We start from the raw sequence: 27,916 nt of genomic DNA, 5'->3' as shown, positions 1-27,916 counted from the left end.
GCAGTGACGAGGAGGAGGAATAGGTGCAGTGGCGGCCTCAGGGGAAGTGATTGTCACCAGTGAGATCTGCAAGCTCAGATACTGTCTCCATAGGCAGCAGCCCAGTATGTCATGACGGGGTGGATGGTGACCGCATGCTTTAACAGGCCAGCTGACAAACCATCCCTCCTCTCCCTCTCCCTTGGCTAACAGGACCACAGAGAGACGCCCAGGCAGCCAGAGAATTCATCCTGAAGATGTTCGTGGATCTGAACCCAGACAGTGACAAAATCATCTACTCCCACTTCACGTGCGCCACAGACACCGAGAACATCCGTTTCGTCTTCGCAGCCGTGAAGGACACCATCCTGCAGTTGAACCTGAAAGAGTACAACCTGGTCTGACCGTGCTTCCCAGCAGCCCGCCCTGCCCTTCCCGGGGGGGGGGGGGTTACAGAAGATACGCAAGAGGGACTGTGTTTCCGTGCAGTTTGCATAATACTAATTTATTGCCGCCCTGGACTCTGTGTGAGCGTGTCCACAGAGTTTGTAGGAAATATTATGATTTTATTTAAACTATTCAGAGGATGCTGAAGTACAGGCCCAGCACATTTCCTCTCTCTCTCTCTCTCTCTCTCTCTCTTTTTTTTTTTTTTTGGCAAAACCTTGTGACTCAATGTATTTTAACTTCTCAGTCATGCACTCACAAAGAATTGTTTCTCTCTTTCTCTGTTGAACACAACAACAAAGCTGATTCCCGTGTTTCTTGCCCCGTACCGCCTTCCTGATCCCCATCCCCCCCTCCCAGGCTCCAACTGCCTTTATCCTAGTTCCATTCTTAGTAGTCAGGTTCTCTCAAATGATAAAGGCAGGAAATGTCATTTGATTTAAGGCATCACACATCAGCTTCATTTACCGGTGTAGTTCGTGCCGAAGGGTTACATGTGTTCATACGGTGGGTACCAATGGACTGTTTTGGATTCACATGGAGTGTTCCTTTATATATATATATATATAATATATATATATATTGTCTGACCTTGGAGTGGGATGAAGGGTAACTACCTAACGGTTAAGTGTCATTTCTTTGAGGTTTTTACCTTCAACCATTGTCTGATTGCTCAAAGAAATTGCCAGAGTCAGTGAGGCCAGAACAGATACCCAGAAGGAGTTCTTTCTTTTTTGAAATACCACGTGCCATTGCCCAGCCTCCCTCTTTTCGCTGCTTCATCTTTGATTTTTCTCACCTTCTCTTTGAATTGCAGATGCCAAAAAAATATGCCAACAGACACTACATTTACCCCAACAGCTGCTACGCAGATTTGTAATGCTTTCATGTAGGTGGTTCTTCTCCCCACCCCCCTTTTTTGGGGGTGCAGAGGGAGGTGGTAGTGGGGAGGGGACGGTGTCAAGCAACCCTCCTTTGTCTTTTCTTCCCGTAACTGTTTGGGCCACGTTTTCAAACGTGATTTTTACTATGGCTATGTCTTGCCAAAGCTGGCATTTTTGTGAATAACGAAAAAGAACTTAAACAAACAAACAAACAAAAAATCAGTATCTTAAAACATAAGAGAATAAGACTGTGAAGCCTAAAATGGCTGGCCGAGAGTGAAGCGATTGCCAAACAGTTGGTAACTGTAAATGTGGTTCTCGCAGTCCAAACCTTTGCTTTGTCTGCTGTCCATGTCTCGTGTTCAGTGTCCAGATGAGCAATGAGAAGTGTCATGTGTGGCCTATCATGCAAGCTTCTTGTTTGAAGTCCAGTTTTGCTCGCTCTCTCTGTTCTTTCATTTTGCATACATCTGCCAAGAACATCAGCTGACAGTGTTCATGCTGGCACCTTTCATTTGCAGAATCGGAAGCGACTGTGGGTTTAAGCACCTCCAGGACCTTCATGTATTAGTGACTGGTTAAGCTGGACTGCAGGCAGATTGGTGGACTGAACTCCAAAGTAACCTCTCACTATTCCGTAGAATGTGTGTTTGTGTAACTGAACCTCCTAGGAGAGGTGTCTGAAATTCTGTATGTGCAATTCTTCAGCAAATGCAAAAAGTACAGCACATGTATCAATGAGCTGCTGTCACACAGCTGAAGTTGGAGACGTGGTTTAAGAAATGAAATCATGGTTGTTTCAAAGCCACTGGGAGTTGGAATACGCCGGGATGCTGGCCTCGATACTAGTTGGCATTAATCCAGACTTCCATCACATTGGTTGTTTGGGAACAAGGCAAAGGGAGATAATGGACAGCTTATTTCAATAAGTATCAAAATTGTAATGAGATGTGCTCGTTGTTGACTCTCCCAACCTCACACCCCCCAGGTTCCTTTTCTTCCTTGCTCAGAAAGCACCTGTAACTTAATTAACAGACTGCCTGTCTGTAGTGCAATCGGGACTGCTCTAATCACTGTACATCTCTTGATATCGCAGCATCCATACTGGCTTTGTAATCATTCATATTTTTTTTTGGCAGATTGAATGTGCTGTATTGATATGTATCTGTGTAATTGTATGTCTTATAGCTACTTCACATTTTGAATAATGTTATTTTATTTACTTTTTTAAAGAGAGGAGAATGTAAATTTGTCAGTTTATTTCTGACTAGGGATATATATATTTTTTCCCATTTAGAAAAGAAGAAAAAACAAACATTACTGTTGTACAGAGCGGTACTAGCATCGTGCTGTATAAAACCATTTGCACATTCCTGACTAGAGGTATACTGATGATAAGACCCAAAGGTAATTTCATAGCAAAACACATAAAATCAGTCAGAGCTTTTATACAAACATGGAAACCAACTTTGTAGAACTTTTGCCATTTGATCTAGGATTGGAATATGAGCTTTTATACGATTCATATTCTTATTTGGCAAATGCACAGTTTAGTATCACCTCTCTGATGGCCTTTATTAGAAAGGCAGTTTTAGAAGCTATTGTGATCCACTAAGGAAATGTTTTAACAGCTAGAGACCACTGCTTGCCTGAAAGGGCGATCTTAAATTTGGTGCAGCAAACAAAAATAAGTAAATAAAAAAAAAAAATTCAAAAAAAATTTAAAAAACACAAAACACAAAAAAATAAAAAAACAAAACACAACAAAAAAAAATCACCAAAAAAAAAACCACACACACAAAAAAAGGAAACAACATTTGAAGGCCTACAGTGTGTATGCAGAAAACCTCATCACAAGATCCTAAGTGTTAACAGTGAATCAAGATCTTCTATTTAATAGAGCTATTGTAGATGTAGTCGTTTAAAGCTGATCTCTGAGCTCCAAGAAGCTTGAGTGGAACAGGGAAAGATTGTTCTATTTGTATGAAATTGGGAAGGAAGTTGCTATGCAGAATTAAGGTCTGTGGCTTCACTGCTTCTGCTAGGGTGCATGACAGGATCCCTTCTCTCGAGAAAGGAAAAAAATTGATCGCCCTAGCTGTAGTGAGGCGGGAGAAACCGAGTCGCAGCCACACTAGTCCATTGAAGCTAAAGGATTTTCTTTTTGTTTCTTTGGGATTTTATCAAAGGGGATGGGGCGGGAAGGGATTCTTTTCAGTTTTGTAAAAAAAAAAACAAAAAAACAAACAAACAAACAAAAAAAACCACAAACGAAGTTTACTCACGCTTTCTCTTATGATTGCAAGCATTGCAGGCGTTGCCGCTGGCTCCTGGGGTGATGCCGTAGTCACGGAGGCCGTGGCAAGTCGTGTGGCATCTTGGGCATGTCTTGTTTGGAACCACAAAACACAGAAACCTGCCTTTGGTGTCCCGAGGCAGGCAGCCACTTCATGAGTCACCTTCCACACCGCAGTGTACCAGTTTACAGACGTCTCTCCCTTCGCGTGTGACATGGCAGTCCCCCCACACAGATTCCCCTTCTTGTAAATTGGAGGTTTCTACTATGCCTTACAGAGCTTAAATTCAGAAGTGTGTGCCTCATATCTGAAACAAAGGGAAATAGTGTGCCCGCTCAAAAGTACATAAACCCCCTAGAAGTTTTGATTGTTTCTATTTTTGTTTTTGTTTTTGTTTTAATACCTTTCCATAGAAAGAGCTCTGTTGATGTCACGATTAGACTGGAAAAAAAATCCTTAGGAACCTGCAATTGTTGTTCACTAGCAGAAGGCATCTACAAAAGTATTTGAAGAACACCTGAAACTTGTTTTGTTTGTCTATTTGTTTGTTTGTTTTGTAGATTAACTAGCAGGCCTAATATTTAAAACAAACAAAAAAAACGGTAATTCAGCTAAAGGGCAACTTTTTGTATTTCAGACTATCTTGATTGTCAAGGTGTATGAACTGTAATTTTAAAATTTATACTGCCACATGATTGTAAATTTTAGTTGTCTTAAGTCAGGAATTGGGGGAAAGCTATTTATGCTGGATTTGGGTCGAAATGACTTTATTATTTGCAAAAAATAATAATAACACTGGGAAGAAAGGGCTGTCTAATGAGAAATTGCAAAGACTTTGTTAGTTGAAAGTTACCCTCAGATCCCCTTGGTTTCTCTTTGTTTTTTAGTTTCTCAAAAGAATGAATGAAACAATAGCAGAATGTTAACCCATATTAAAATAAAGTGTACCCAAATATTGTAATGTATATTGCTGCTCTTCTTAACATTAAACAAGGGTTCAAAACCACTTAATTGGTAATTAACAACATCTCAATTGATACAAATAAAGTGTGCTTGGTATACATTTCATGTTTTTTTTTACCAAGGTAGATCTTTCTTTAGAAACACACACACACACACACACTGAATCTAATAATATAATATGTTTATCTTTTTACATAATTCCAGCATATGTGGCATTAGTAGATCTGTCCTGGTAACTGTGTCTTAGGGATTTCATTTTCGTTCCATCAAATGGCTTCGGTGTTTATGGTCAGCTAGAGGTTTTTGGAGCTAGACACCTGCTATTTAGTAGATAACTTAGTACAGTCTAAACTTGTCGTGTTTTTCTCACAGAATAACAAACCATTCCCTGCTGTCTTCCCAACTATTGCTGCCCTTCCGTGACACTCTTGCCTCCAGAATTGTGTGTTCAAAGTTTGCATAAACACTTAGCACAGAGCAGGTGCTTAAATATTTATTTCCTCATTACTTTATCATGTATCCTCCATTTTCCTAGATGATTCCAACCCAGTAGTTGTTATGAAAACACCTGTTAGGGAAAATCGAATCTTATTTGGGTAAAAAAAAAAAAATCTGACTTCTATGTAAGAGTTTGGTGAAGTATTCTCCAGTAGAATATTTTTAAGCTTAAGAACAATGGAAAGCTATTGTGTAATTTTGTCCAGGTTGCTTTGATTGAAACACATGTTTTGGTGGATTCTTTTCCTCAAAGAACTCTCCAAATGCAACTTCTTGCTGGATTCCTCACCCATCATCATGTTGGAAACTCTTACTAAACCTATGTATTTAGGGAGTTTTGTCAAAACATTTTTAACTTACAGTATTTAAAAGAATCATATTTACTGTTCTTATAATGTCATTCAAATGCATGTATTGTCTATTGTTTGGGGATGGGAACTAGTTTTGCAAAAAAAAAAAAGAAAAGAAAAAACCCACCTAATGTTGTATAATAATACCCCGATGATCTTGCTGGTTAAAAATACAGTATTTTTTGGCCATAATTTTGTACTACAGTATTCTTCATTTTGAGTTTTGCTTCTCTTGAAGTTGCCTAAGCCCTCTTGAGGTTTTTTTTTTTTTTTTAATCATAAGGACTACTGAAATTCACCTTTTCTTCTTTAAAACACTTTCTAGAATACACCTTTATTTGCCAAAACATACAAATTTAATGATTTCTACATACCTATTTTCCTGCTTTATCAGAAATGTCAGTCTCCTTTAGTGGAACCATACATATTAGTGGTGTTTATCAGATTTGCTCTTTGAAAAATTTCCCAAATGTAGACTATATTCAACTGTTCAAAAGTGTAATAGCTGCTCAATAAAGACTTAAAAAGAACCACCCATTTGCAACCTGAAACCGTCTTCTACTTAATAAAGAATCATCTTGTCTCCCCCAGTTTGCTGACTAGCACACTGGCTGCCAGCACCTGCTTGGATTAGTTAAAACAGTCATCCTCATTGGAACAGTTGGTAAGGAGCAGGTCTGTTCCACATTGGAAAAGCAAAGGGGTGTAGTAGTTTTGACTTTGAGAAACACATCTAAGCAAGGTTCATGACAAACTAGCTTTCTTTTCTTGAGGAAATTTTTTGGAGTTGAGGCAGTAGTGGCAAGTGATTTTCTAGAATGCAGATGCCCGTGTGGGGATTGAAAACCGCCACAAAACTTCTGGTTTGTTGCGATCAAATCTTCCTGCCTGGCAGCCCAGACCTTGCTGATGGCATTTTGTGTGGTTTCGATACTGTTACAACCAGACAGATCAGAGGAGAGAGCCATTTTTTGCTCAAAAATCACTGAGGCTGTGCTTGCCTGTTTTATTTCTGGTTGCTTTGTTCATTGAGGATTGCCTTTCAGAACTTACTGGAGTGACCTGTCCTGTGGCTACCTAGAAACCAGGGCATTCACCCTCAGCATGGAAGAAAGGCACAAGCTTGCTGAGTATCATTTGGGCCAAATATTCTCTTGACCTTTTACTCTTGGAGCAAGCCCGCCTGGACCGAGTTTTTCCTGTACTTTCTGTATAAACCATGAGAAAGCAGATTGCCCCAAAGTGTTTCTGCTCGGCTTTGCATCTTCCCCACCTCTTCTCATCTTCCTCCTGGGTTGTGACACTGGCCTGAGCCACTAACGCCTCAACAACAAGTCGGGGTGCAACTTAATCCTAAGGAACAACAATGGTATATTTTACTGGGTGGATCAAACTGTCCAGTTTTGAGCTATTGCCATATTCCTCAGTGCGGTATACAGAGTCACGGCCCGTTTTGAGATGTAGGAATTGGAACATGGAAGGCGGGAGTTAGGCACGTGTTTCTAACTGATTTGCTTTGTTTTAAATGACCTAGGCATTACCATCATGGCTTTATTTCGTTGCCATTACCAGTTAAACATGGATCCATCTCCTACAGGACTGAACGTATTTCATCTCACCGGAGCTCCTAGGTCCCTGCAAGCAAGGTCCTGGTTCTAAAATGTAAGTCTCGAAAATTGGAAAGTACCTAGGGAAAATTGGAAAGGTTCTTTTTGAATTCTCAGTGACTCAAATTTGTTGATCGCTGTTGATTTTCTCTTCCTGTTTTTTCCCAAGAATGCAGAACCCAGAGGTTTCTCTATTCCAAAAGCCTGTGGATAAAATAAGGCAACTAGCCCATGTTTCCTAAGCACTGGAGGCAGGGCTGCCAGGGTGCCTGCCTTCTGTAGCCTGTTCCAGCCAGCATTCTATGCAGGGCTCTATGAACACACGTGGCCGATCCCTTTGAGATGGGCTGCTTCTGATGGGATGTTGATAAGGCCCTTGGTACTCTCAGTCTGAGTCCAGATCACTGAGGAAGGTATTACCCCAGTTCTGGAAAAAGGAAACCTAGGAATGTTACATCGAAGCGGCAGAAATTGAAAGATAAAATCTTTAAAGAAGCCAAAGGAAAAAATATCTTACTAGTAGAAGAGCAAAGGTGAGAATCACATCTGACTTTCTTCCAAAGGCTTGTTTGAAAAAACAAATGTCTGAAACTCTATACAAAGAGGTCAGGCTATGGTGGTGCTGAAAGGGTCAAGTGTTGTTCCTGAACCCTGACAGCAATTCACAGTTAAAGATTTTCTGGTGCATTTTAACAGTTGGTTTCACTCTTTAAGTATGTTGGATGGTTGAAGTTCAAGGAACAATGGTTGAAATGTAGTCCAAATAATAATTGTCAAGTTTACATAACAGGAAGAAAGGACCAGCTGAAATCCATCTGTGAAGTGCAATTGAAAATCTTCAAAATGAATAGGAAGAGGAGAAGGGGAAGGTGGGGGAGGAGAGAGAAAGAGAGGTATATTACCAAATATGGGAAGATTTAAGACAACTTTGACATTCTGCCAGACAGCACCTCATACATTCGGTAAATCCCAGTCTGACCCTCAGATCTGCAGTCTGGCCTTCAGCTACACAGTCGAGACAACTGAACTGCTTCTCACAGCTGGAAGGGCCAGGGAAGGGAGCAGAGTTGTGCCATGGTATCCGTTTAGTCTGTAGACAACCTCTAAGAAAGATTTTGGTAGATGAGTTACGAAACATACGGGATAACTGCTTTATCAAGACATATTTCAGATACCAATGTGTTGTGGCCTCTTTTCAGTGAGCAGTCTTCATCACATGTACAGTAACAATGACCACACGAGTAAGCAAAGAATGAACAATTAACCCAAGAGGCTTGGGACTGTATAGATGTGGGTTTGATTGCCTGCTGTTCAACCTGCTGAGTGGCTATGTACATTGAGTGAGATCGCTTCCTGGCATCTCAGTTTCTTCATTTGTTTGATGGCATGATTAATAACTTGCTTAACAGCCTTATTGAAAAAATTTAATGGCATGGAAATATATTAGTGTAGAGAGAAGCACTGGTTCCTGTAAATATTTCTTTTGGGGAATAGCTTCATTGTGATCCAACTATGGAAGCATAAAATTCACCCTCTTAAAAGATTTCATTCATTGGCTTTCAATGCTTAGCATTTAAACCTTGCACATCCATCACTGTCATAACTTTAGGACCTGTTATCACTCCCACAAAGAAATCCATACCTGTTCCACGTCATTCCTCATTCTCCCACCGCTTGACTTTGGTAAGCACGAATCAGCTTTCTGTCCCCCAAGCTTTGCTTGCTGAGTCCGGACATTGCATACGAGTGGAATAGTAGCATGGATGCTCTTTTGTGACTGGTGTTACAGCTTGTTATTGGCTGAATTTTACGTGAAAAGCAGTAAGTAGAAATCCGAAGGACTCTATTAGACTACTCGTTGGTTGAATTGAAAAGGATGCACATGAGGTTTGGAAAAGAAATAGTTAAATACCATGCTCTTTTTCATCAGCTATTAAGCAAATAAATCATGCAGTTAGAGCACATTAATGCATCACAGTCTTTCCTTGTTCATTTATTTTCTCTGGATCCAGTCCTCAGCATTTGGCTCCAACATCGGAGACTCCTTCCAGCCCGGGGAATGTCCTTGACTCCAGCCAGGGCCTGACAGCATTTATTCCAATAGCAAAGCCCGTGGTTGTGGTGAACAGGCTCCCTCGGCGAGGTGGTGCAGCACAACAAAAGAGCACTTAGTAGGGATGCAGGAGACCCGCCCTCAGCCTTTACTCTGCTATTAACATCAGGCGTTGGGACCACCCAAGGAGAGCAGGAACCTGAAAATGCTTTCCAATGTTCACACATTAGGACTCTTGGGTCAAATGGGACAGAAGCACGGTTGCCATGGGGTTGCAATGGGAAGCAGATGGTGATGAACCAAGGAGAGTTTAGTAAGCAGATTATTTTTTTAAAGGTAGGAAGGAACAGACATAGGGCCTATAAGTTAAAGTGCTGGTTAAAGACATGTGACATATATAGGGTTACCTGGGCCTGATGTCCACACCCTCTTCAGGACTCTAGCTTCCTGTTAAGGTGGCCCCTTGGGTGGCAGAGGAGGTAACTCGTGTGGCTGTGTTCCCATCTCCCACATGGGACTGGAAGGTTAATGTCTCAGCTCATAGCTCTGGCCTGGGCCAGCCGGGTTGTGTTGTTTCAGACATTGGCAAGTGAACCAGCTGTTTGAGCTCTCTCTCTCTCTCTCTCTCTCTCTCTCTCTCTCTCTCTCTCTCTCCTCTCTCTCCCTCTCCCTCTTGCTATAATTCTACCTTTCAAATACATAAACAAGTTTTTAAATAAAGGGAAAGATGTACAATGTCTTATATACTCAAATAAAGCAAATAAAAAAAATAAGATCTCAGTCTCCACTGGATGGATTGGAAAAGATTAAAAAGTCTAATGGTGCCCAGATGTTGAGAATAAGGAAGATTATATGTGACACAGGGGAGGTGAGTTGGATTAATCTTTCTGGAGGGTGTCCTGGGCAACATCTTGTCAAAGTTTTAGTGAACTATGCCATCTCACTTAACAGATCCTCTGCTAGCAATATACCAAGGAGACACCATCAGTCAGATAAATAAAAACATGCACCTGTTATAATTTCCATATTTATTTTGGGAACAATCAAAAGTGGATGTTTAAAATTATGGTGCAGTTATAGAGTGTAATAGCATGCAGATGTTGAAAATGATCGTTACTCTATGCTTGAGACAGGAAAGCAATTATAACATTATTGAGGAAATTTAATTTCAAACTTTATCCAGAAAACCTTTTTTTTTTAACAAGTGTTTTATTGCAATACATATAAAACACACATTTTGCCATTCTGTGGCAATAATTACTGTGTCAGCATCATATATCCAGCACGGCTACCTATTTCCAAAAGTTTTCCAGGATCTGCCTTGTGCTGGAGCAGGTGTGGCAACTACCCATGACACTGGCATCCTATGTGGGTACCAGTTCATGTCCCAATTGTTCCACTTCCAGCCCACCTCCCAACTAACGGCCCCATAAAGCAGTAAAAGATGACTCAAGTATGTGGCCCTGCATCTGCGTGGGAGACCCAGACGAAGCTCGTGCTCCTGGCTGTGCCCTGGCCCAGCCCTGGCTGTGGTAGCACCTGAGAGCAAACCAACCAATGATGAGAAAATCTGCTGTCTCTGAACTTATTCAACAACCGGCTTCATTCCCTAGTTACCTCCATTCTATGTTCTGTCTGTGAATTTTCTTATTCTGTTGCATGTAAGTAAAGTTGAACAATATGTGTCCTCCTGTGCCCAGCTTATTTCATTTAGAATACTGTTGTCAAGTTTCATGTATGTTACGGGACCTAGGAATCCAGAGAGAGGGAGTCAGCTGGAGACCCATGTGTTTAGAGGAGAGGGCCTGTGTCAGGGGAGTGGCCAGGTGTTAGGGAGGCTGGGTGACAAGCCAGCTGCAGCTGAGCAGCACAGAGGCCCATGTCCCCACATCCAGGACGATGTTCACACATCCAGCTCCAGGAAGCACAGCAAGTCTGCCTTCCCTCTGCCTTTCTCCTTTTTCATTTCTTGATTTATGCTCATTTATCTGACAGACTGAGAGAGAGAAAAATTAAAGAGGAGCTCTTCCATCCACTGGTTCACTCCCCAAATGGCCGCAATGGCTGGGCCTGGGCTAGGTCAAAGCTAGAAGCCAGAAGCCAGAAGCTTCCTCCAGGTCTCCCACGCGGGCACAGGGTCCCAAGGCTTTGGGCTGTCCTTGGCTACTTTCCCAGGCCACAAGCTGGCTGGGAAGCGGAGCAGCCAAGACTCAAATAGGTGCCCATAGTGGCTGCTCATACCAAGGATGGAGACTTAAGCTGCTATACCATGATGCTGGCCCCAAATTCTTTTGAATATGTTTCTAATAAAACTGGTGGGTCCTATGTAGGTTGGCCATTTGTAGATCTTCTTTTGAGAAATATCTTTTAATCTACTCTGTTGTCCCCTCTAAGAGTCTAGCCATGCTGTCTTTTTGAGGATGGGTTTCAGGCATTCTTCACCGATTAATAATAAACACTTATTAGACAACATTGGCAATATTTTTCTCTTACTCTTGAGGATGCCTTTCACTTCCAATTTCATTTTTAATTTTTGTAATGGCTTTCTTTTTTTTAAGGAAGAGTGAAAAACAAAGGGCCTAATGCTGTCATGTTGCAGGTTAAGCCACAGTCTCTCTGTCACTTTGCCTTTTAAATCAATCAGTCAATTGATGCAAGACACGGAGAGCACCCCACTGGTTCACTCTTCTCATGCTGCAATGGGCATGACTCAGACTGAAATCCCCAACTATTTTTTTCTCTTCTTTTCTTTTCTTCTTTCTTTCTTTTTTTTTTTTTTTAAGAAAAGCAGATTTGCAGAGAGAAGGAGAGGCAGAAAAAGACCTTCCATCCACTGTTTTACTCCCCCAAATGGCCACTTTGGCCAGAGCTGAGCTGATCTAAAGCTAAGAACCAGGAGCCTCTTCGGGGTCTTCCATGTGGCTCCACAGGGGCCCAAGGACTTGAGCCATCCTCCGCTGCTTTCCCAGACCACAAGCAAGGAGTAGGATCTGAAGTGAAGCAACCAGGACTCGAACCAGCATGCATATGGGATGGCAGCACTGAACAGTAGAGGATTGGCCTGTTGAGCCACAGCATCGGCTCTGAACCCAATAACTTTCGCCATCATTAGTTGCCACACAGTGTCTGCCTCGTCAGGAATCTGGAATTAGACATGGAGCCAGTACTCAAGTCCAGGCATAGGAAGTTGGCATGCAAACCTCTTAACCAATGTCTCAACTGCTGGGCCGAAAACCTGTCCTTCAGTTTCTTAACAGTGTCCTTCCATGAACAGAAATCTTCTGATGAAGTACACTTTATCTACATTTGCTTTTGGTGTCTCCTATGGGGGATTGTTGCCTAATTCAAGGTCATGAACGTTTATGCCTCTAAGAGTCTTATAGTTCTAATCCATTTTAAAGTCTTTTTTTCATTTTGAATTCCTTTATGTGTATGGTTTTGAAATAAGGGTAATCTCGACATTTTGAAATGATTACATTTAAGTGGTTTTGTAAGTACCTGCACAAATGTGCTCAATTTTGCCTCTTGATACATAAAGCCTGCATGTTTACTAGACATCTGTTTTCATAAAATGTTTGCCAACTGCGACCAGATGCAGTCTTTGCAAGCACAGTGCTTAATAAACATTTAACCAGTACATTCATTCAGCAATTACGTAGAAATCCACTGAATACAAGGTGCTGACCAAAGCAGCTTGAGATGGAGATAGAACTGCAAGGATGAATGAGAACTCATGAAATATGTTACATCTGAGCAGGAATTAATTATACCTAGTTGGGAAGAAGTGCAATACTGGGCATCTGAATTCCTAGCAAAGGTCAGTCTGGAATGATGACAAAGATCTTATTTTATGAAAGATGCTTAAGAAGCTTTAAAAGATACATCTGTATTGGACTGGACACACACACACACACACACACACACACACATTTTGTTTTGTTTGCTAAATTTTGTAGTGAGCCGCTGAAGGGAACTGGAGTTGCTGTCAAGAAGGGAAGATGTTTGCAAGCTGGGTAAGTCTTTGCTTGCTTTTTGTTAACAGGGGCTGGGCTTGTGTAGGCAGCTAGGAGTGTGTGCTTCTCTGTGGTGCAAGAATATAAATTACAATGCTCCTGCAGCAGGAATCTCCCTCATGACAGCCCTTGAAGAGCCCCAGTTGTCCCTGCTCACAAGTGGGAAAGGAATACATTTTACATTTCAGTTGCTCTGAATGGGCAAACTTTTAGATGAGACAGAAGAGCACAGTGAAACACATGGAGAGAGCAAAATAATATGCTACCCTTCGTACGCCAGGCTCTCTGTCAGTGCTTGCCTACAACAATCTCTGTCAGAAAGGTTTTGACTAGCGTTTGGATTTGGCTGTGAGTGACAGGAGTGACAGGAGACCTGTTTGTTGAGTAGTCAGAAGGCTTCCTGTTTCCTGCACAAATGAGATCCCCAAGTGGATGGTCTGGGACTGCGAGCAGTGGTTCTCAGAACATGATTTGATAGGTGAGAAGGTGAGACTCAAAGGCAGCTCCCATACCTCTGCCTTTGCATCCCTGTACCAGGAGGAATGATACAGAAGAGCAAAAATACACATGCCAAACCCACAGTTTCTGCACTGCACTTGGTTTTCCTCTTAATCTGCTTGATTTAGAACAATCCCCCTACCTTCTATTGCTTGCCATGCTGTGACTTTTCATAAGTCCAAGACATTTCTTTCATGATTGGATGCCCATTAGAAACAGTTGTGAAAGCATTGTAGGTCATGTGCAGAAACCTTGATTATACAAGATTAAAAAAAATAAGCAGCTAATGGGCGCCAGCATGATGGCATAATTTTTGCACATAGCACTGGCAGCCCACAGGGATGCTGGTTCATGTCCCAAATGCTCTACTTCTGATTTAGCTGCCTACTTATGGCCTGGGGAAGCAGTGGAGGATGGCCCAAAGTCTAGGGACCCTGCACCCAGTTGGGAGACCCAGACAAAGCTTCTGGTTTTCATTGGGTTGGCCCTTTGTGAAGTACACCAGCAGATGGAATATCTTTCTCTCTCTTTCTCTCTCTCTATGAAATCTGCCTTTAAGATAAAAATAACTAAATCTTTACCCAAAAAAATTAAAGAGTTCTGAAGGACATTTTGAGACAACAGGGGATTTGAATATAAAGTGCATATTAAATTCTATTATGTGAGTTCAAACATCTTTGGTATAATATTGTATGAGAATCTCCCTATTTTGGTTAGTGTGGGTTGAATTATTTCGGGAGTAAGAATCATGATGTCTGCCACTTATTTTCAAGTAGTTTAGGAAACAAATATTTTGAGACAGTGTAAGAGAACATAGAGAAAAGATGAAGAAAATGTCAGTGAGTCTGTCAAGGAGGTGGCTAGAGGACCTTGTGTTATTCTTTCAAATATCCTACAGGCCTGGAAGTTTTACAAATATGTAGGGGGACATTTAGAGCTGAACACTTGAGTTACACAGATCTGAGCCATTGGCTTTTCTTTTATTTAGAAGCGTTTTGAGTAATGATCATTTCTGAGAATGAGGATCCCTTATTAGTTTCGTTATAAAAAACACAATTTGAGAATACAGTGTGTATTCCAGAGAGTGCCTCATCTCGGTGATCCCAGAGCCTGTGGTGGTACATCAGACAGTATCCAGGCATGTTGTTCCTGGGTCAATCAATGGGCCTGCCTTCTTAAAAAAACTAGAGGTCCCATGGGGAAAGGAAGGTGGTCCCAGCCATGTCTATGACCCCAGCTGGGACCGCCAAGAAATACTTGGGAAAGAACCAAAGGAGAAGTGATGGACAGCGTTTGTCAGGGTGGTTGAGGTGGAACCGTTTCCTTTGAAGGCTCTGGGTGATTTGGGGATTCCAGACAGTATGCGGTGCACAAAGTGAACATGAGCCAAAGGAAGCAGACCTTGGCCACTGGGAAAGCATGTCAGTTGTTAAGATGACCTCCCGAACAGAAATACAAAGCACTCAAACTGAGATTTATTATACTACATTTATTGTTATTATTACTAGCAATTACCCAGGTCTCCGCTCCAGATCCTACCTAGGAAATGCTAGAGAGCTCTACTGAGTTAGCAGTGCCCTTTTAAAAAATTTCTTCGGATTCAATTCAATAATCTCGCTAGAGATCCAGACAGAGTGACTCTTTCTTCATCATCTGACCCCATTTGAGAAGGGATAACCTGAAGGTAGAACTGAAAATAAGCTGTTTTTAAATGATGAAACTTAAAAAAAAAATACGGGTTGGATTAAATACATGACTAAAACTGATTGTTCCATGACTGTGGCTCCATCAGCAGAGTATTCTGTTCCCTAGAACATAACCAATTAGTTCCAAGAAACTCAATTAACTCAAGGTCAGTTAATAAGAGTCAGTGTTGGGTATTTTTCTGGAGTATGGGGAAGGGGGAGTTCTCTTCCTGTTCAAGGACCAGAAGATGTCAGTGAATGTGGAGTTTCTGACTGTCATCTTGCCACCCACACCAGAGGAGACCTATCCGACAGGAGAGACAAAAGTTCAGCCAAAAGATGGAGAGAGCTGGCTTCCCTCAGATAGCCTGAAGACAGGATATGCCAAGATATTAATTTTTAAGGCCTGGCCTCTGAACGTGACACTATCATTTTTGAAAAGGAGTGAGAAAGGCCTGGATGCTGTGAAGCACAGTTTCCATCTGCTGTACTCCCAGTGGGTTGGCGTCACTCCAGGGACCATGCCCAGTGGGAACTTGTCCTTCTCCCACAGGGAGACACTGATCTTGTGTCTGTGAGGTTGAAAGTGAAGTTTTTGATGATGGCAATGATAAGAGAAATAAAAACTAGTACTATCCACTCCTCTCAAGTGTTTATTGGCTCCAAATAAGGAGCCAGAGGCTTGAGAAAGCTCTGATTTCTACTCTTCAGAGCAATCCAGTGTGACAGGCATGACTTACTCATTCAACAAATCATGATTGCATACCTCCTTGTGATATCGCTTGAGCAGCTGGACCCAGCAAAGCTTGAAACCAACATCATCCTTGAGCTTCCCAGCCCTAAGCGCCAACACATTGCATGTTGAACCCAAGGCCCGGCTTACGTGCGGCCCGTGTAATCCTGGCCAGCACAGGCAATGGCGTCTCTCAAATCAAGAGTCCTCAGGAGGCTTTGGTTTTTCTTGCCCTTACATAATACAGTATAAAAAGAATGCACTCCCTCTTACCAGTTTTTTCAGCACTTAATTGTCATGTTGCAAAGGATCTGAACAGAATCTGGGGGTGTAAGGTGACGTGGCTTCCCGAGGTGCAGGCCCGAGGGATGCAGCCCTGCTCCTTGTGGTGATAAACCAAGAAAGCAGGAAACTAGAGAACTCGGGCAGTAGCAAATGCTGCAGTGACAACAGCCAGCGGCTGAAGGCCAGTGGGGGCACTCAGTCGCCACATTTAGGGTGAGACCCAATGTGACAGGTGAAAAGCAAGCATTTTCAGCTCTGCCGGAAGCATGTCTCTTTAGCCGTTGTCATCGGGAGTGTCGCTCTGGAATGAGCAGGGCTTGTGGAAACTTTGTTCTTATGTTGTAAGTTGATGGGTTAGAGATGGAGCCTTGATCTGATAATAGGGCGCAGTGACCCGGCCCAGAGGGAGGCTTTTAGGCTGCTGGGGCTTGCAAACGGAAGACCTGTGTCTCTCTGTTTTTTCCTCTCACTTTCAAAGAAAAATATAAATCTCAAAAACAAAACAAGATGGTTACTTAAGTGACACAAAATAAACAAATATAAAAACACAGTATTACCCTGGTTTGGCAGAGGAGAAAAATCAATGCTAAGAAGTTAGGGAATCCCAGCCTCAAGTCTGGCCATACTAAATAGAAGGGTTCCGATTTCTTTACCTAGTGCCAATTCCATCATGGTGTAGACACACATGGTCTTGTTTTGGATTCCTTTAATGTCTAATGGAAGAATAGATGTCCAGAAACAATTAAGAGAAGTTTAAATAGCACTGGAGGGTGAATGTCCTATAAGATAATCAGAATGTTTTAAAAACTTCTATGTAATCAACTCAAATTGGAACTGATAGAGGAATAGATGAATCAGTAACTAGTGGAACAGTGGACATAGAAGGATATGGATATTAGCCAATAAGAATGTAACATGTGTCCAATATTGAGAGTTAAGTCACTGGGGGAAAGGCTGGGGGGAGGGCTAGGCAGTGGAGTACAAAGTTAATTCTCTGTGGCACCAGCATCCTCTATAGGCACTGATTTGTATTCTGGCTCCTCCATTTCTGATGTAACTCCCTGTGTATGGCCTGGGAAAGCGGCAGAATATAGCGCAAGTCCGTGGGCCCCTGCACCTACATGGGAGACTCAGAGGAAGCTCCTGGCTCCTGGCTTCAGATGGCCCAACCCCAGCTGTGGCGGCCTCTAGGGAGTGAACTAGCAGATTGAAGATCTCTGTCTCTCCTTTTCTCTCTGTAATTCTGACTTTCAAGTAAAAAGGAATATTTGTTTTTAAAGGAAGAGGGGATGGAAATTCAATAACCCGTGTCAAGATGACTAGCAGTCTATCTGGAAGAAATGAAATGGGTCTCTTATACATTAAAAAAAAAAAAATACCACATGGACTAAAGTGCTTCAACGTTTAGGGGGAAAAAAGTGGTTTACAGAAGCATCTGTGATACTGCGTGTACGGTCTAGAAATAGAGAGCTTTTAACTATAATGAAGGTATCTTCCCTTTTTCATATTTTGGTTGACAAGGGCTGGCTGTGAGCCACCTGTGGCTAGTGAATAAGAAAATGTGCATGGGACATTGTGGAGCCTACTGGAAGAAAATGAGTTGGCCAGGCAGGCCTCACACCCGGCTGATCTGCGAGTGTGCAGCTATCCACCTGCAGAGCTCAGCTTCGTGTTCAAGACGCCTTCACCCAAAGCATCATTGGAACAAACGGGAAGCCTGCTCACACATCAGCTGCCTGGACACGTTGTTTTTTCCGACCTCCACCGGAAGCGACCCGGATCATTTTTCCCCCCAAGACTGCTGGCCTCTTGGAACAAATCCTTCTCACCAACATTTGCATCCTTTCAACTGACTCTCTGGCCGCCAACAGCAAGGGTCTGCTTGCTCTGTCCAGTAACGGCCTCAGAAAGACTAGAACTCTGGAAGCTGAGCAGGAAAATAGCAGAATCCGGCTATATATAAAAATAAAATCTTATACAATGGGGAAGATTCCACTAAACATGATAAAGGAGAGAGAATACATTCAAACGTTGTAATTCACATGACAAAGAGTTGATCTACAACACTGAAAGGCGTGCGGGTTGTTAAGAGATGAATGAATCAGGTTTTAAAAACGAGTGAAGGAGAGCAGACATTCTAACAAGAATGAAGAGCGTGTCCTCAGCTAGCATGAGTAGTCAGGAACATGCAAGCAAAACTTCGATAGTATTTTATTCCTTTCAGACTGCCAGCGTTTAATGAGCAACATTATTTATTGCCTGTGGGGTGAAGGGAGATGGGTGCTCATATTTTTGGCAGAAATTGAGATGGGTTTAGTGTTTTTGGAAAGGAATGAGCACATCTATTAAAATAAAATATGCATCCATCCTTCAATTCAGTAATACACTTTCCTGGGAATCTATCCCATAGAAATAAAAGCATTAGTGCACGGGGACCGTAGCTGGGCATAGATAGGCAAGGGCCATGAACAACCATCAAGAGGTAAGGTGTTCAAGCTCACATCACAAAGTTTACAATAGTCTCAATCATTAAAACTGTACTAGTGTGTAATGTCTATCAATTTGTGACACCTAAGGCATTCTCTGCTTTTAAAAAGAATTTAGTTGTTTGTTTGAAAGTGTGATTACTGAAAGAGAGAGAGGGACAGAAAGAAGGAGAGAAAGAGAGAGAGAGAGAAATCCTCCATCTACTGGCTCATTCTCCACATGGCCACAACAGCCAGGCCAGCCCAGATTAAAGCCGGGAATCACGAGCTTTGTCTGGGTCTCCCACGTGGATGCCAGGGGCCCAGACACTTGGCTCCTTCTGCTGCTCTTCCCTGGCCGTGAACAGGAACCCTGCTGGACTGGAAGTGGGGCAGGCGGCCATGAATCAACATCGATTTGTGATGCCACTGTTGTCGGCAACACCTCTACCTGCTGCCCCTACCCCCAAATATTAATTAGAAAAACAAAATGCAGAGTTCATGAAAGATGGCCCACTTAAAATGGTTTCTGTATGTCTACAAGTAGATTAATACTCTTATCTGATTATAAGAGCATAAAACGATGAATATATGCTAGCTTATTAAGATTGTTTCACTGAAGAGTGATGTAAGTGAGGTGCAGAGGTAAAGAAGGCAAATGAAATTAAACTTTGGCGGTGCCTCCGGCTGACAGCTGAGCCCTGGTGAGAGTGCCTGGAGTAGAGTCCTGGCTCCACTGCCAAGTTCAGCTTCCTGCCAGTAGGCATCCGGGAGGCAGCAGGGGATGGTACAAGTTCCTGGCTTCTAGTTTTAGCCGGTTCCAGTCCTGGCACTTGTGGGCATTATTCTTTTTCTCTCACAGAACAAAAACAAAATAATAAAACCTTCAACTTTAAAAGTGTATATTTCTTAAATTCCTGACGAGTTCTATTCAAAAACAAACAACAGTGATTCCTCTTAAAATCATGTGTGATCGCAGGCCGACTGCATTGTTTGTAATTCTGACCTGTTTCAGTAGGAGTTCTGTGACGAACAGCTTCTGGTTTTTGGGCAAGCATGTTTCATATCAACAAGCTGACATGTTGATTGCCATAGAAAAACAGACGTGGAGTACAACCAGCCAGCAGCTACAGTTATTATAGTTATTACCTAAATCATCATTACTCCATCGACTTTGACCTTCCAAACTGGAGATAATGGAGCAGGTGAGGGAAGGCGCACAAGAAATGAAAACATTTTAGGGAACACACTGGACTCAGAAAACTGAATGAAAAACAGGGAACATGCTGAACTCAGAAAATGATTTAGAAACTTGGGACTCATTTAGACTGACGCATCCAGGACACGGACAAGCAAACTCCCGTTGATGGCTGAGGTGCTTAAGACTGGATACTCAGATACACAGTGAAACCAAAGATTTATGAAACAAAGACTGCGTATTTTTTCATTTTCTCTTTATATTTTTTCTTTATACAAAAGAGTACTAGTCACAACCCAGGAGTGAGTGACAAGTGCATTTGGAAAACAGTGACACCTACAGAAACTTCCAAAAGTTCATGGAGAAGTGGATCACAAGAACAGCGAAAGAAGTTTGAAATGTATGCATAGTGTTCACAGTATACCTCTTTCAGTTACTGACGAGAAAGGAAGGAAGAGAATGAGAAGGTGGGAGTGAGCCCCCCCCGCCAGCTGATTAACCTGCAACCACTAGGGCTGGGTCTGGCTCGGTGCTGGGATGGAGGAACTCAACCAGCTCTCTCCCACTGGGTGAGCAGTGGCTCACCTCCTTGAACTACTGCCATTACCTTCCAGGGTCCTTGTGAGCAGGAAGCTGCGGTGGAAAGTAGCGCCAGGAACGACACCTGGGAATCTCCTAAGAGACGTGGATGCCTTAACTCCTGTGGCAAGTGTTTGCATTATTATTTGTGCTGTTTTAGCTCTGCAAACTTCTTCAAGGTCAACACTTTGTGTTATTTACTAAAGATTCCAGGTACTGCATTTAGAAGAGCAGAGCATTTTGGGGGCCTCTCCCTATCCTAAAGGAGAAGCAGGGCAGGCGTTCTCTGTAGAAGAGCAAGTGGCAAGGTGAGGTCCCGTCACATATCCCAGTGTTTCCTAAATCCTCCGGTTGTTTGATGGCCCTTGCTGATGGCCTGCTCACTGTTTTATTGCCACAGGAACCATTTTTCTACTCATCTCAATTTTTCTTGGTTTCAACTTTTATTCGGTTTAATGAAATTTTCTTTCTTTTTTTTTAAGATTTATTTTATTTTTATTGCAAAGTCAGATATACAGAGAGGAAGAGAGACAGAGAAGATCTTCTGTCTGATGGTTCACTCCCCAGGCGGCTGCAACACCTGGAGCTGAGCCAATCCAAAGCCAGGATCCAGGAACTTCTTCCGAGTATCTCACATGGGTGCAGGGTCCCAAAGCCCTGGGCCATCCTTGACTGCCTTCCCAGGCCACAAGCAGGGAGCTGGATGGGAAGTGGGGTTGCTGGGGTTAGAACTGGCGCCCATATGGGATCCCGGGTGGTCAAGGTGAGGACTTTAACCACTTTGCTATCGCGCCGGGCCCTGGTTTAATGAAATTTTCTAATTCAGGAGCAGGAGGATGAACAAGAAGACTCTACCCACAAGTACATCCCAGAACGGGTGAGGAAACAGGCGCGATGGAGTGGGATGTGAGAGAGAGGAACAGGTGCTGAGGCCATGGTGAAAGATGGTTCATGACTGACAAGAAGAGGGAGGTGGTTTCACAGAAGAGGCATTGTTCAAAAAGAAGTGAACGAGGGCCAGGCGCGGTAGCCTAGTAGCTAACATCCTTGCTTGCATGCACCGGAATCCCATAAGGGTGCCGGTTCTAATCCCGGCTGCTCTGCTTTCCATCCAGCTCCCTGCTTGTGGCCTGGGAAAGCAGCAGAGGACGGCACCCTGTACCCACGTGGGAGACCCGGAAGAAGCTCCTGTTTTCTGGCTTTCGCTCAGTTCATATCTGGCCATAGTGACCACCTGAGGAATGACTCAGTGGCTGGAAGATCTTCCTATTTCTCCTCCTCTCTGCATATCTGACTTTCCAATAAAACTAAACAGAATCTGAGAGAGAGAGAAGGAAAAGACCTACCTGCCCAGGTGAGCGATGGTGTTCCTAGAAGCTCAAAATATGCAGGTGGAGAGACCTGAGAGCAGCGTTGTGCTGGGATTCCAGGAGAGTGATGGGAGCTGAGCTGGAAGGGAAAGAGTGAGTGAAGGTCATGAAGCATCCACTGTGCATGTCTGTGGGCAAAGCCACACGGGGACCTCAAGTTCCACCTGTTCTGGTGAGGAACCAGGTGGGGTTAGGCTCAGGGTTCAGCATCCCTGTCTTCTGTTAGATTACTGTTCTACCTAAAGCTGGGATTGCATTATTATTGGATTCCTCAGTGCCTGGTACAGTGGCTGGCGGCAACCCAGTGAACATTCAGAAGAATACTAGACAATGAGGTCACCCTTACCACCCCGCACTTGGCAGGCGACTGAAACTCATGTCCAGTCTGCGCTTGAATCTGCTAGAGAAATAAAATGGAATTGCAGCATTTTTGAGATAGCTTAAGAAAACAAATGCTCTCTTTTACCAAGAACTGTTTTCACAACTACCCTTTCCTGGAAAGATGTTTCAAATGAATTCAAAGCCAACAATTATTCTCATCCTACTTCCCAAATCCTAACGATAAACAAAAGAGAGACAACAAAACTGAGGCATGAAAGTCATTGGCTTGAGGAAGCTCCATTTTCTAGTTCCCTTAATTGCTTGTGCTTACAACCACAAGTTTGTATGATTTTTTCAGACTTCCTATGTGTGAAAACCATCCAGAAAGGTTGATGATTGAGAACAGGCGATCCGTTGGAGCTGACTCTGGTTGGTTGTGGTTGGGGCCTGGTTTAAGTGTGCCCCACTAAAGATTCATGTGCTTGGAGGCTTGGTCCCCACACAGTGTGATGATGAGGTGTAGATGGTTTAAGATGCAGAGCGTCGTGGTCCCTGGAGTCCCAGGCATCACTATAGTTCTCCAGACCAGCCTTCAGAAAGAGCAAGCCTGGTCCCCGAGTCCTTTTTCCATCTGTCCCCCACATGCTGTGGCCATGGGAGGCGTTGTAGTGTAACTGGGAACCCCTCAGCAGAGCCCACTTTGGTATGGTTTCCGATGTTGAAGATTCCACTTCCAAAACAGTGAACTAAGCCAACCTCTTTTCTTGAACCTTGCCACTTGCCCTTCTACGGAGATTTCCTGCCCTGTTTGTCCTTCCTTTCTTTAACCTTGGGTAATTATATTACAGCAACTGAAATAGTTGGGTCCACCCTGTTTATTTTACAGTTGAAGCATGAATAATAGCACACAGGTCATTCCACATAATTTTCTATCAGACCATCAAAGTCAGCCAAACAGCTGTGGCTCCCAGCAACTTCTCTTTTTGCTAAACATCCCTTTCATTTCTTAAAAATGTGGCTGTTGTTGAAAGACTATAGTGTTGTCATAATATGGGGTAAACAGTGTGTGGCGGGGGGAGGGTTCTCGGAAGGCCGGAAGGGGAAATCCCTGAGTCTATGGAACTGTATCATGAAAATTAAAAGTAAATATAATTGTACCCGTGGAGCCAGTGTCATGATGCTGGCATCCCACGTGGGAGTACCGGTTTGAGTTTCAGCTGCTTTTTGCTTCCAATCTCGTTTCCTGATAACGAACCTAGGAGGGCGAGCATGATGGCAGGAGGGGCACCCCTGTCACCCACGTCGGAGCTCTGACTGTACTGTCTTGTTCCTGGTTTTGGAGTGAACGTAGCCCCGGCTGTTCTTGCTATTTGGTGAGTGACATAGCAGATAAAAGTTCTCTATCTCTACCTCTCTCTGTCACTCTGGCTTTCAAATAAATAAATAGATCATTTTAAATATGCATGTGTAGTCTGTAATAAAATGTATGCCATACTGTTTATTACATCTTTATATCTTGCTTTTATCACTCAATATAATTTGAGGTTTCCCCCCCCGAGTCTTATTTACATATAACTGACATGATTAATGACCATATAATATCATTTATACATATGTCATAAATTATTTGATCTATTGTATTTTTGGACAGTTAGGTTGTTTTATCTAGTGCTGTTACTGGAAATAGAAATTTTGCAATGCATCGTAGGAGTTACTCCCTGATTCATCTTAGAGGAGGAATTATTGATTTGGTCAAAGAGATGGACACAGTCTGATGTGTGTTGCCAAGTTGATGAGCTCACAAATAAGTTTCATAACTCTTTTGAAATCCCAGCAATGTTAGAATTAAGAGCACTTGTCCCAGTTAACGTGACACTCCAATTTGCTCTAGTTTTAATCTAATACTAATACATTCTTCTTAAAAAAAGATATTTATTGGGCCCGGCGTGGTGGTGCAGTGGTTAAGGTCCTTGCCTTGCATGTCCAGGATCCCATATGGGCGCCGGTTCTAATCCCGGCGGCCCCACTTCCCATCCAGCTCCCTGCCTGTGGCCCGGGAAAGCAGTCGAGGACGGCCCAAAGCTTTGGGACCCTGCACTCGCGTGGAAGACCCGGAAGAGGCTCCTGGTTTGGATTGGCTCAGCTCCAGCTGTTGCGGCCGCCTGGGGAGTGAACCATCGGATGGAAGATCTTCCTCTCTGTCTCTCCTCTCTGTATATCCGCCTTTCCAATAAAAAAATAATAAAAATAAATCTTTTTAAAAAAAGATATTTATTTATTTTTATTGCAAAGTCAGATATACAGAGAGGAGGAGAGACAGAGAGAAAGATCTTCCGTCCGATGATGGACTTTAGTCACTAGACCGTCGCTCTGGGCCTTAACACATTCTAATAATTATGGTACAGCAATTAGTTTGAAGCCTAATTCTCAAATCTTATACACACCCCTTTTGTTTAAGAGCTAAAGGTTATTTGTGCAAATAACCGTGGATAAATGTTTAGAATGTTGGGCAGGCATTTCATGTAGAAGTTAAGACAAATATATCTTTTTTTTTTAAGATTTATTTCTTTTTATTGCAAAAGTCAGATATACAGAGAGGAGGAAGGACAGAAAATCTTTTGTCTGCTGATTCACTCCCCAGGTGGCCACAACAACCAGAGCTGAGCTGATCTGAAACCAGGAGCCAGCAGCTTCTTCCAGGTCTCCCACGTGGGTGCAGGGTCCCAAGGCTTCGGCTGTCCTCTGCTGCTTTCCCAGGCCACAGGCAGGGAGCTGGCTGGGAAGTGGGGCCGCTGGGATTCCAGCGCATGCAAGGCGAGGACTTTACCCTCTTGGCTACCGCGCCAGGCCCAGCACATCTACATGTTGTACCTGTATGCCTGAGTTTGAGTCTTGGTTCTTTCTGCTCCATAGCCCAACTTCCTGTGTGTATGGAACCTGAGAAGCAGCAGGTGCTGGCTAGGGTACTTTGTTGAGGTCTGGCTTCTGGATTCAGGTTGTGGACCTGTGAAAGCTGAACCAGAAGACGGGAACATCTCTGTTTCTCTGGTTATTATTATTTTAAGTGAGACTAGGAAGGAGAGAAAAGAAAGTCCAGGAGTTTTCCTGTAGGGGTCACTGTTTCTATCAGTTTGCGTGGATTACTATAGCAGAGTCAAACATACACATCCACTTTTAACGCCTGTTTCCTTTACATTATTCCCGCTGTAAAAATAAATGCAACCTTGGGGCCAGACAGCATCAGGATGGCAAGTTCCTTGTAGAATAGTCCCCCGCTCGGGAGGCTTCTGGGCTTCCCTTGGTAAAAATGTGCGCTACTTAGAGGAAAAGTACCTACACCTGCTCTTCCAAGAGGCCGCGTTAGCGAAGTGCCTGCGGCTGGTAAGTATTTGCTGGAGATGAGCTCCTGGAACGTAACGTGCACTCCGGAGCTTGCTGCCTCGCAGTTTGCACAGGCAAAATCAGACGTCCTAACCAGCACTGCGTCGCTGTGAGTCACAGGGAGGTGCTTTCAAGTTGTTGTTTTTTTGTTTTTTTGTTTTTTTGTTTTTTTTTTTTAATATTAAAAGCTGCTCCAACATGAGGCGGACCAGCCAGGGGCCCCCGCTAAAGGGGCTGGGCAGATCCACCTGTGCCAGGCGGTGATCTGGCTGCAATGCAGGACACCTGCCAGGTGCGGCCAGACTTGCCAGTCTTTTCTACAAGGCACAAGTGTTGCCTGTTATAAAATGCAAAGCAGCAGATGCTTTCCATTCCCCCATCCGTAGGCCCCCATGTCCGGGGCATAGGAAGGGCAGGGGGCTGGGATTTTCCCCCTCTGCGCCCGTGCTTTTATAACAGCCCAGCTACAGCTGCTTCTCAGCGCCAACAGTTAGCAGGCTCCAGCTCAGCTTCGCTGCAAGCAGGAGGGAAAGGGCATTGGTCCAGCAAGAGGTCTGGGAGCGTCGCTGGAGTGAAAGGAGGCGGTCTAAGACTCCCGGGTGTGCGTGGAGGACAGGCCGGCGTGCACGCCTCGACTCTAGACCTTGGCAGAGACCTCCTGGCCGCTGGCACGCCGGGTCCCCTTGCCGGGGAGGTCAGGAATTGGCTCAGCTCGCTCACCTGTCGGAACCCGGATCTGGCAGCTACAAGACCTGGCTACAGCACCTCGGCAGCAGTCCGTCCCAGGACGCCACAGCCAGAGAGGCAGGTGTGGAGCCTTCCAGCTTGCGGCTAGGTTAGTCCCTTTCCCCGCCCCCAGAGGACCACTTCGAAACCTGGGCTTCAGGTTTGAGACACTCCGCTTCCTCTTGTCGCCTAGACGGAAGGTCTCCTGCTGGTGCTTGTGGCTCTTAGTCTGTGGCCACTACAGAGGTTTTTGGAACTTTGCAGACAAGGGACCCGCCTGCCACCAGCCGGAGGTAACCCCAGGCCCGGCAGATCCCCCGCCAGCCCGGACACCGACGCCCCAACTGTTTATAAGCGTCTGTCCCCTGCCCCGGCTTGTGTGTGAGCTCCCGCGCCCGGGCCATCACCACTCGCAACTTTTAGGCGCGGAGCCCAAATCCACAGCAAGTGAGCCTTGCCACCGCAAGGTATTGGCCTGGGGCGCAGAGCCAGGACGATCCAAGGCTCTGATTGCGACATCCAAACCGGCCTTTCTCTTCAAACCCCGGGGTCCGGCGCAGCTTGGCCGGGCGGAGGATCGGCGCGCTCCCGCTCCCTGCCGGGCCGAGCCGTCGGGTGCAGCGCGCACCATGGCCGGCTGCTGCTGCCTGTCGGCCGAGGAGAAGGAGTCGCAACGCATCAGCGCCGAGATCGAGCGGCAGCTGCGCCGGGACAGGAAGGACGCCCGCCGGGAGCTCAAGCTGTTGCTGCTGGGTGAGTACTGGCGTCCGACAACCCGCCGTGCTCCCCGGGGAGGGGGGGCCCCCCTCTTCCCGGCGGGCGCCTTTAGTTTACGGACTCTCCTGCGCTTTTGCGTCCTGGCGACCAGGCCGCTAAAGGTCCTCTTTTGCAAGTCTGGTTGGCGAATGCAGGCAACTTGAGGACATTCGTCCTTTGTGCTTCTGGGTGGGCGTCTTTCGAAGACCCTTTCTCTGATCCCCAAACGGAGCTGGGATGTTAACACTTTTTGCGGGCACCCTCCCATCTATCTGGTTCTCCCTCAACCCCCACCGGCCGCAGCTGTTGGCCACTCTCTCCTTGCTGGGGCTCCAGCACAAGTAGCTTGGCTTGAGCTGTGGCCTAAAGCCTGAGTTCTCAACCAAGCCATTTGGGGGGCTGTCCAGGTGTGTGCGCTAAGTTCTTCGGTGCTTTTGCACCTGTAGATGCAGGCAGGCAGTCGGCTCCTTTACAACAGAAGGAAAAGCATGGGCCTGCAAAAAGGATGTGTACATGTACTTCGGGGTCTTTGATTCCATGCCCTCGAGACAGCTCTTGGGATCCTTCTAGAAAAGTCTGTCTAGTCAGTGTGAAATAAAGGCTTCCACTCAGTGCTAGCGTCAGACTTATCCGGCTGGGTCCCGCAGACCTGGCCAGGAGTTTTGGGTTGTATCCTTCTCCCAGCAGGCTCAGACTGCCCCTCCTGCCCCAAGATTGGATGGAATTCCATGGCCTAAGAATCCCAAGCCTTCTGTTGGACTGGGCCCAACAGATGGAAGCTGTTGCTGAGGGATGCCCAAAATGGCAGCTCTTTCCTGGGGCTGTGGG

General features: G+C 44.4%; 2 protein-coding genes across 10 annotated transcripts in view; both read left to right on the top strand.

Annotated features, from left to right (window-relative positions):
- Positions 1-7,429, top strand: part of GNAQ (G protein subunit alpha q) — a 220,151-nt gene extending 212,722 nt beyond the window's left edge. For 6 of the 7 annotated variants that reach the window (XM_040988791.1, XM_040988790.1, XM_040988794.1 and 3 more), the window contains one exon: positions 193-4,670. In XM_040988791.1, coding sequence (XP_040844725.1) covers positions 193-383 — 191 coding nt within the window. In that variant the 3' untranslated portion in view covers positions 384-4,670. Of the gene's footprint in view, positions 1-192; positions 4,671-6,952 lie in introns of those variants that run through there. The other variant, XM_040988792.1, reaches the window with a different exon arrangement.
- A 15,926-nt stretch (positions 7,430-23,355) lies between these two features.
- The window catches only part of GNA14 (G protein subunit alpha 14), a 101,370-nt gene continuing 96,809 nt past the window's right edge, over positions 23,356-27,916 (top strand). The window contains exons 1-2 of one of the 3 annotated variants that reach the window (XM_040988787.1): positions 25,007-26,414; positions 26,526-27,085. In XM_040988787.1, the coding sequence (XP_040844721.1) occupies positions 26,962-27,085 (124 nt within the window). In that variant the 5' untranslated portion in view covers positions 25,007-26,414; positions 26,526-26,961. Of the gene's footprint in view, positions 23,599-25,006; positions 27,086-27,916 lie in introns of those variants that run through there. The other 2 variants (XM_040988788.1, XM_040988786.1) reach the window with 2 other exon arrangements.

This window comes from Ochotona curzoniae, unplaced genomic scaffold, assembly GCF_017591425.1.
Source record: "Ochotona curzoniae isolate NIBS_2020 unplaced genomic scaffold, NIBS_Ocur_1.0 contig_50, whole genome shotgun sequence".
Classification (NCBI taxonomy): domain Eukaryota; kingdom Metazoa; phylum Chordata; class Mammalia; order Lagomorpha; family Ochotonidae; genus Ochotona; species Ochotona curzoniae.
The sequence above is the reverse complement of the archived record's forward strand: the minus strand, read 5'-3'. Positions and strand labels throughout refer to the sequence as shown.